This window comes from Eremomyces bilateralis, assembly GCF_010015585.1.
Source record: "Eremomyces bilateralis CBS 781.70 unplaced genomic scaffold P152scaffold_2, whole genome shotgun sequence".
NCBI classification, from domain to species: Eukaryota; Fungi; Ascomycota; class Dothideomycetes; order Eremomycetales; family Eremomycetaceae; genus Eremomyces; species Eremomyces bilateralis.
In genome coordinates this window covers 2105888-2113743 of record NW_022985068.1, presented here as the reverse complement: position 1 = coordinate 2113743, position 7856 = coordinate 2105888, and the positions used below count along the sequence as shown (strand labels likewise).

The 7856-nt window shown below is 46.5% G+C and overlaps 5 protein-coding genes across 5 annotated transcripts; all 5 read right to left on the bottom strand.

Moving 5' to 3' along the window:
* Positions 1 to 596: 596 nt before the first annotated feature.
* P152DRAFT_388605 (uncharacterized protein) lies at positions 597 to 1950 on the bottom strand (the record flags this gene model as incomplete). Its single annotated transcript, XM_033675939.1, has 5 exons — positions 597 to 899; positions 949 to 1276; positions 1325 to 1523; positions 1579 to 1675; positions 1750 to 1950. 5 exons carry the CDS (start codon positions 1948 to 1950, stop codon positions 597 to 599), a joined length of 1128 nt encoding a protein of 375 aa, XP_033538394.1.
* A 1529-nt stretch (positions 1951 to 3479) lies between these two features.
* Positions 3480 to 4054, bottom strand: P152DRAFT_455003 (uncharacterized protein). The gene has a single exon (XM_033678699.1). It carries the CDS (start codon positions 3844 to 3846, stop codon positions 3649 to 3651), a length of 198 nt encoding a protein of 65 aa, XP_033538393.1. The 5' UTR covers positions 3847 to 4054; the 3' UTR covers positions 3480 to 3648.
* On the bottom strand, positions 3931 to 4822 carry P152DRAFT_455002 (uncharacterized protein). The gene has a single exon (XM_033678698.1). The coding sequence runs from the start codon at positions 4506 to 4508 to the stop codon at positions 4116 to 4118; it is 393 nt and encodes a 130-aa protein (XP_033538392.1). The 5' UTR covers positions 4509 to 4822; the 3' UTR covers positions 3931 to 4115.
* Positions 4823 to 5408: 586 nt separating this feature from the next.
* On the bottom strand, positions 5409 to 6733 carry P152DRAFT_136617 (uncharacterized protein). The gene is made up of 5 exons (XM_033673815.1): positions 6706 to 6733; positions 6391 to 6636; positions 5815 to 6298; positions 5686 to 5772; positions 5409 to 5641 (listed from the first exon to the last, which is right to left on the bottom strand). Exons 2-5 carry the CDS (start codon positions 6558 to 6560, stop codon positions 5570 to 5572), a joined length of 813 nt encoding a protein of 270 aa, XP_033538391.1. The 5' UTR covers positions 6561 to 6636; positions 6706 to 6733; the 3' UTR covers positions 5409 to 5569.
* On the bottom strand, positions 6689 to 7599 carry P152DRAFT_455000 (uncharacterized protein). The gene is made up of 2 exons (XM_033678697.1): positions 6890 to 7599; positions 6689 to 6842 (listed from the first exon to the last, which is right to left on the bottom strand). The coding sequence occupies exons 1-2, from the start codon at positions 7461 to 7463 to the stop codon at positions 6838 to 6840; spliced, it is 579 nt and encodes a 192-aa protein (XP_033538390.1). The 5' UTR covers positions 7464 to 7599; the 3' UTR covers positions 6689 to 6837.
* Between the last annotated feature and the right edge of the window lie 257 nt (positions 7600 to 7856).

Genomic DNA, 7856 nt, shown 5'->3' with positions numbered 1-7856 from the left:
AAGGAATGAGCAATTCAAATTGTCATGGGCCCAAACCACGAAGGATTTGGTAAGCTGGTAACGCTGTTGAATTGCTAAAGAGAGAAGGAGAAGATCTCTCTCACTGCGATCTGCTATTTACATCTGTGGGCAAACGGTCTACCCATCCCTTCTGCCTTAGGCCGCAAGGCCACAACACACAGACTGGGCAAAGCCCAAGACTGTCACATGGCCCAGGGGTAGGGGGCAGTGAAAGGAATGTTAGGTGGCAGTAGAAACCAACAGGGGCATCTTGCGACACTTAGGCTCTCAGCCTGTGCCAACCATGGGCCATGCCCATAACAGGTTTCGTATCTTGTCCTTCTGGGTGTTATGGGTTGAAACCCTTGGTTGGCTCAGGCTGAGAGCCTAAGCCTGATTAGGTTAAGGGTAAATCAGAGTCCAACCTCTCCGATGTAAACAAGAAAGCTTCCCTTTCTTGTTCTCTTCTTTAGCTTAATCTAGAATATCTTTGGCTACGTGTATGTTGTGTGCATCCAGCTACCGTGCCGTAACACTGGGGTGCAAGTAACTCGCTCCAACGCTCGTATTGTGAAAACTGAAAACTAGAAACATCATCAGTAAAATCTAGTCCGACCCCACTGGGCTGCCTCCAGATCTCCGACCTCAAACCGAGTGTCTTTGAGCTCGAATGATTCCCGCTTCTGAATAATCAGTTTCCGGTCACTCGCCGCGGCAGGGTCAGCGTTCCCAGCCTTTAATGTCGAAGATTGTTTCGAGCTATCTGCTGCCGACAATCCAGTTACGTCGCGGCCGGTTCCGGCTTTTTTGATGCTATGGATCTTGGACTGAATGAAACTGAGCGGTGGGCCGAAGATCGGCGCAAACAGAGGCCGGAGGGTTGGTATGCATGCACAGATCTGTGAAAATAATGAGTAGAAGTATATGGCGTTTCAAGGAGGCACTTACCACAGAAAGGTTGTTCTCTACCGCGCTAGAAACGAACGCAGGAAACTGTTCCCATGTGTAATCGTAGCTCGGCTCGTAGTAGACTCTCCAGCTGTAGTATGTCCGTAGAGCGCCAGCAGCCGTGACAACATAACCCAATCCCAGTAGAAATGCTAGTCCATATTTCTGAGCCTTGTTCATATTCATCTTTAGTATCAGAGGGATTGGCAAAGTTGTGACAAGAAGGTCGACGAATGTCTTGAGACTGCCTCCAACGATAGTCCAAACGCCTTCATCGATACATTTAGCGGTCTCGGGCTTTATTATTGCCCAGGCTGCTTGAACAGGTCTTTTCGTTGATTAGCAGGATCTCTCATTACAGACGCATAAAACGTACATGCATATCAGGACCTGGGCCATGAAGAAGATAAACCAAGTGATCAGGTTGAATGCAAAGACGCTCCAAAGTGCGTAGCTGAACCATCGGATATTCGCCTGATCAATAAGACGATAATAGAAGACGAGTAGGGACAGCGCTGTCGCATTGGCAGAGAGATTAAAGAACAGCCTTGTCGCATACGCGGTTTTCAGTGAAGCTAAATCCCGGTAAAGGTTAGTACTGGATGGTAGGCATGACGTGATGTCTCTTACGTATCGCCCAATCCAATGGTATATCCCATATATGACGACCCCATCCATACTTTGAACTGCCAATGTACGTACCAACGTTGACTCCTATGCTCAGAATCTGATATTAATGCGGGTTAGTCGCGGGTTTACTGGTTCTCAAACGGCAGGAATATGGGAAACAGTGCTCTATACCAATGCAATGGCAATAAAAACATCATCTAATCCAAACCAGCGGACGATCCAAATGCGTGTATAGAGTCTAAGAGCAACTAAAATAATACAAAGCGCAAGAAAGGTGTGGTTAACAGCTGCCAACGTCAGTCCGCGTGTCTCAGGATTGACATAGTTTGGTGTCGGCCAGGATAGAATGACTTCTGGGGTAAGGTTTATCATGTTCTCGATTGGATTCCAGAATAATAGAACAGCAACAATATATTTGAGTAGAGAAGACTAGATCAGCAAGACATTGAGTCCACATACGAGACATGGTGCTCCTTGTTATACAAAAATTCTGGGGAAAGATGTAATGATTGCGACGTGTTCGTCACCCACATATTTGTGGCGTAAACTTCAGGAGAACGCGGGGAAATGGAAAAGCTTAATAATAACATAAAACCGCTGCAAGCTAGTTAGCGGGAAGGAAAAGTAGAGAGTAGCTTAGATTTAGAATTTTTTCGTAGACGGATAAGTCGCTTTCTGAAGCAACGCGGATGGTGATTAGACGAAAGGGGAGCCGCTAGGAGCGGACTTTGAGGCTAATAATGGTGTGTCGGACCGGAACTCCGAAGTGCGAACTCTTTTCCACAGTCGGACGCACACTTTGGGCCGTGTCCCACTGCTTTTCAGGCCTGTCGTGTAACCCATCAGGATAGGAATAGTGGGTGTAATTACGAATACTTTCGTAGAGCTCTAACTCCATGGTTGGTTGGTTGCGACTCCACACTCGCTAGAGCTTGAACAACGAGACGGTCGGGAATTGCAACTGAAGCTGTCAAGTATTGTTCGCTAATGGAGGGTTTCTGCCAGCAATTATGGAGAACCTGGAAATTGCACCTCGCAGCGAAAATTTCCTGAGTCAGCAAGGGTTTACTAGCCGTTTAGGCTTAAGGCGTCTTGGCGACAGAACTTACTTTTTATCACGAGCGTAGCGAGTTACTTAAGTGGTCGAGTATGTTATGGGCATGGCCCATGGTTAGCATTAGGGATGTGTAAAATGGGTATTATGAGCATGTTACTGTAACATAGCCTCCAGTAATGAAAAGTAGCCAATTTTATCGTAAAATACGTATTATGCGCTAAACCTAGTACGGCCTAGGGTTTATCGGAAAAAAGATCTTCCACCGCCGGCTGAACTCAAAGCCGCAACAGGCCAGTTGCGCTAAGATCTTATACAATTTGTATGTAAAGTGGGCCCGGTAAGGTAGAATCTATTTTACGCCAAGACCCGTAATTACCGGCAAATCTATTTTACAACATCTTACATTACACACCCCTATTACTTAGCATAGGCTGAGAGCCTAAGCCTAATCAAGATTCCTCTGTCACACATCAGCAAACTATTTTTCATTTCAAGGCCTAATTGGATGTCGTGGATGCCAGCGGATGCCAGGATGCCCTGTGTCTATGTCCCTGTTTGGATGCTGCGGATGCTCCATACAAAAACTGGATGCTGTGGATACATTGAATGAAATCAAGCCATCTATTTCAATTAATGCCTTCATAGACATCTAAAGCATCTGCAATCGTCGCAAGATCTGGTGCAGTCGCAAGATTTGATGCAGTCGTAAGATCTAGTGCAGTCGCAAGATCTAGTGCAGTCGCAAGATCTGGTGCAGTCGTAAGATCTGGTGTGATTGCACGATCTGGTGCAGTCGTAAAATCTGGTATGGTTATAAGATCTGGTGAGGTCGCAAGATCTGGTACAAATAGCATTCAATTATACTACATATCTAATCCTAGCGCCTGTCCATACCTCCGTCTATAGCTATCCAATCCATCCTCCATGTAACTACCTATACCTCCGGCTCTAGAGGAAAGTCGGCAACGGGGTTACAGAACCGGATTAAGCACCGGGATGAAGCCTGGTCTCCGCTACTCAACTCCATGTAGCGCTCTACAATTTTTTTGGAATTCATCCTTATCACCTAGTGGCTTCTGGTCGGTTGGGTTGATTCCAGGTAGGCCCCAGTAGAAGAAAGAAGGGTACCTCTCATCTAACGTAGGAATCTTAAGTCGTTGTCGTAGGTCGGATGTAGCAGATTCTAACTTCTTGAAACCACTTCTGTCCATGCTTACACTCAACTTAGTGGCTCCTATGCCGTCCAGATCTAATGTAACTGGCGGAGGCTTCTGATTTCCATTGGGCGCCTTTGACCAGTATTCGATTGCCCGTAGCGATGTAAGAAAGTAGACGGTAAAAGTCTGGACGTTGCATGTTTCGGAGGTCGTATCGGTCTTGGGGCGACAGGAGCGTTGAGGACGGGTAGGAGGTGGTTGCTATACAAAGGTGAGAAATTATTAGCTGTTAATTCAGAGAAAGCAGTATAGGATAGTAGGTTTCAACTTACCGCGCGCGGTTTCTTCGTTGACTTCTTCTTTTTGTCGCCTTTACCAGCAAGAGGAGGCTCGAGGGTTACCGGCGGTGGACTGGATCGGATGGAAGAGAGGGCTTCGCTTATATCTAATGGTTTCGGGGATAATTCTCTACTAGTCCGGTTTCCATCTTGCCGCTCACTATGCTCATCATCTTGCTGCTCACCCTCATCAGCACCAGGCTCATCCTCATTATGTCTACTAGGCACGTCCCCCTCCCTTGTTAGGGGGGGGAAAGCGACGTAGTTCCATCCAGGGTGGCTATTTAGGCAAATACAAGCCATTCCGGCTTTGTCCCCACTTTTGAGTGGTTCGGGCTGGCTCGTTTCCACCTTGTATCTCTTCATACAAAATCGCATATCAGAAACCAAGAAGTTATGGTAGGCTAGAGGTGAAGAAAGTTTGGCTCGTACCGGCTTGCAGGCCGAGTCAACTATAAGCCGTTAATTCAGGGTCCAAATACAGTTTACACAGGCCGACCCGGCTTAAATAGCCACCTGGTTCCATCCTAGGTTTTGCAAGCATTGCTGATAACGGATAGACCAAGGGGACTTACACTCCGGGTTAGAGTACCAGGCCTGTGGCCTGTTCCCTGAATGATAGTCTAGTCACTCACGTGACTAAGTCAACTGTCGAAGTCTTGGACATCGCGCACGCGTCGTAGATAGCTCTTCTTCTTTAGCTTTGCAATAAATGAAAGTGGTTCTCGTAACTTCTGCGATCAAACCGTCTTAATTTGCAAAGCTCAACATTAGATCGTCCTGCGAAGTTCTCTACCGCGGAGCAGACGACTACTATAACCGCCATAGACACGCAGTCGTTGGGCGAAAGGACCAACGAGCTAGAAAGACACGGATCTCCAGATGGAGGGACACTTAACACCAGAGCAAGTTAGCGCTATACGAGCACAGCACCCGGGAGCCAATGACATGGAAATCATGACGCGTCTGCTCACGACACTGGGGAACACATAGACACAGAACAGCGAGCTACAACCGCAATTAAACAGACAAGCCCAGCAACTCCAGGCTATGGACGCCAAGTTAGCCGGATATAGCGAACAGAACCACGTCGGAGGAAGTGGTAAGACGGATACCATATCCTATTGCTTCCGTGATTAATCGACACGCGAAAACGTTCAACACAACTTGACCCGATCATCCAACTCACAACCCAGACATACTGAACAAATCTTATGGTCTCGGACCGTTCTCTTAACTTCTCCTGGAGCACACCCGTGACTGAAGCAATGAATGATACCCCCAGGGCAATGCTTGTTCAAAGACTATTGCAACCGCTTGAACCATAAAAATTCCCATGGCTCCACGCAATATATATCCGAATGGCATATTGGTCCCCATAGCAACGGACTGAATGGTATGACCTATCCCAGAGATGAAGAATCCGACCGATAGGTGGATCAAATATGCTGCATAGCTACATCGGGTGATACCAGGAAGGCGATCAGAGCACGGCTATACCCAAGCAATGACTGAATCATGTCAGTAACATTCGATATCAAATAGGGGACCATACTTGATGTAGGATTTGTTGCCAAAAAGAACACCAGAATCTTCCCACACTTGTCATATCGTCGAACGTACCGTGGATCGGCGGCCAATCCTATAAATGTTAGTGCTGTTGAGACTGAATACATATGCATACCTCAGGTTCGGATAGACCACCTATGACATCTACCAGCGATACAAAAGTCCATTGAGTTTCCCATGAGCAAAACATGATGACGAAGGAATCGATGCTAACAAGTAGGCGATCCAGCAATGAAGGATGGTCAAAGACATCGGGATACTTCCATCGGTCCTGGACCATCGACGCAGCATCCATGATGATGAATACCCGGCAAAAGTACCGCAATTGGTTTGCGATGAATCTCTTTCTACTCATCTTGGGTGCATGTTGAAGTCTCTGCAGACCAAAATTCCAACCAACCTCTCGAGGACTGATGCAAAGTGCTGATGCCCATTGAAGCTTTTGCCATCCAAAGTCCATCCCCAGTGCCTCTTTCTCGTAATCTTGTCTCCAGACTTCTGCTTCAGGATTGTGAAAGAGGAGCTTTTCGAAGATATGAACGACGTATAACCAACTCCCAAGTAGTCCATATCGAAGTTGACTGGATTGAGGACAAGCGCTGCAGTATGTTGAAATCAGAAGCAGGAGAATGATACCGACGCAAATAATCCTTCTCCTTTGAATGGAGTACTAGTAAGACTCAAGACATACGATATTAGAAGTAAAATATGGGACAAAATCCCAATCTCCGCGTTCGAAATGGCGACAATGAAGGGGTGCGGACTCGATTTCGGCGAGGTGAAATAAGTCATAGACTGTGACATTTCTTGCAATACTTTGCAGTTCTGTATGTTGTGTTTCCGTGACGGCTTCTTGTTCATCTAGGTGTCCAGGTAATATATAGTTTGTGGCGTGGTATCAGCAGACAAATATGCACGCCTTGACCCAGTCAGGAGACTTTTGACCGATTGCAACACGCCATTGATCAGCGACCACCTTTTTTTCAAGTCTGGTAGAGAGATTTACATCCAATTCGAACTTGGTGTCATTTCTAGCTGCTCCTTTCTTCGAGACTCGGGAATTCATGGATTTACTCTATGCAGATACATGGCAGTAAATGTCATTAGCATTACTGTCCGCCTTCAAGTCGTACAATACTCAGTCTAAGATCGTCAGCAGAGTTCAAGTTCATTCTCAGTATCCTACTCACCTCCCATTATTGGACCGATCGGATATTGTGAGGCTTCTTGCCATTCCTCTTCCACCATATCCATTGATTTCTGCTCCTCAGATCCCGAGCCCTCCACTGGAGCTGTCCGTCCACTTGTTTCTTTCCGGATCCCATCTTCAAGCTCTCTCAAGGTAGGACGGATTTCTTCCTCCTTTCTCTCATATTCCTCTCTCTCTTCTCTTTTAGCTTTTAGAACCCTTTGGGCAGCAGCCGCATCGGCGTTCATGTAGTCAAGCCATAAAAATTGGGCCCATCCCCCCATACGATTCTTTTCCTCTTGTAAGAGACGATGGTGTGAAGTGGGATCTTCAGCTTGACTGTTTTGATTCTCTGGCTGCTCCTCTCCGGACTCATTCCTTTCATATTCATCGATTTGGCTTCTCTCGGCTTTCAGGATATTATATGCACCGGCGCCATCGGCATTCAAGTAGTCCAACCAGAGAAGTGGGTTCCATCCTGAAAGTTGTTGCTTCTCCGTTTCGGAAAAATTATGTGGGTGTTGTGAAACCATCGTGTTGGAGGTGACGGTTTCTTGAGCTTGGTCTGAATTCATGTTGTTAGGATGATTTTTCTTCTTGGTTCATTAAATAACAACCTACGAACATTGCTTTACTTATAACTATCTGGATTTTCCTACTTAGCAATTGTCAACCTGATCTTAAGATTTGGTCGCAAATGTTGGATCAGTCCACTGAGATGGTAGACACAAGTCAGTGATACGAGACCTGATAGGTACTCGGTACGTACCGTACCGCCTGCGCCTCCATCATTCGACTGGATCACACCATGTGGCGAGGCAGGGCTCCCAACAAAATCAATGTCACCTCTTCCTTCAATTCTCACCAACGCTCGGGATAAGCGAGATTCTTATTTCCATTGTTTCCACGAATATTTTGTCCGGGGCTAGATGTCTCTAGAGGCTATAAAGGCTATGAGTTACCTCCGG

What these genes read in the sequence shown, in the direction of transcription:
- P152DRAFT_455003 (XM_033678699.1), bottom strand. Translation starts at nt 3,846, where the DNA reads ATGGACAGAAGTGGTTTCAAGAAGTTAGAATCTGCTACATCCGACCTA.
- P152DRAFT_455002 (XM_033678698.1), bottom strand. Translation starts at nt 4,508, where the DNA reads ATGCGATTTTGTATGAAGAGATACAAGGTGGAAACGAGCCAGCCCGAA.
- P152DRAFT_136617 (XM_033673815.1), bottom strand. Translation starts at nt 6,560, where the DNA reads ATGAACAAGAAGCCGTCACGGAAACACAACATACAGAACTGCAAAGTA. An exon ending in CATATTTTACTTCTAATATC is followed by an intron (nt 6,299 to 6,390) that starts GTATGTCTTGAG and finishes AACATACTGCAG; the next exon opens with CGCTTGTCCTCAATCCAGTC. An exon ending in GGCAACAAATCCTACATCAA is followed by an intron (nt 5,642 to 5,685) that starts GTATGGTCCCCT and finishes GACATGATTCAG; the next exon opens with TCATTGCTTGGGTATAGCCG.
- P152DRAFT_455000 (XM_033678697.1), bottom strand. Translation starts at nt 7,463, where the DNA reads ATGAATTCAGACCAAGCTCAAGAAACCGTCACCTCCAACACGATGGTT.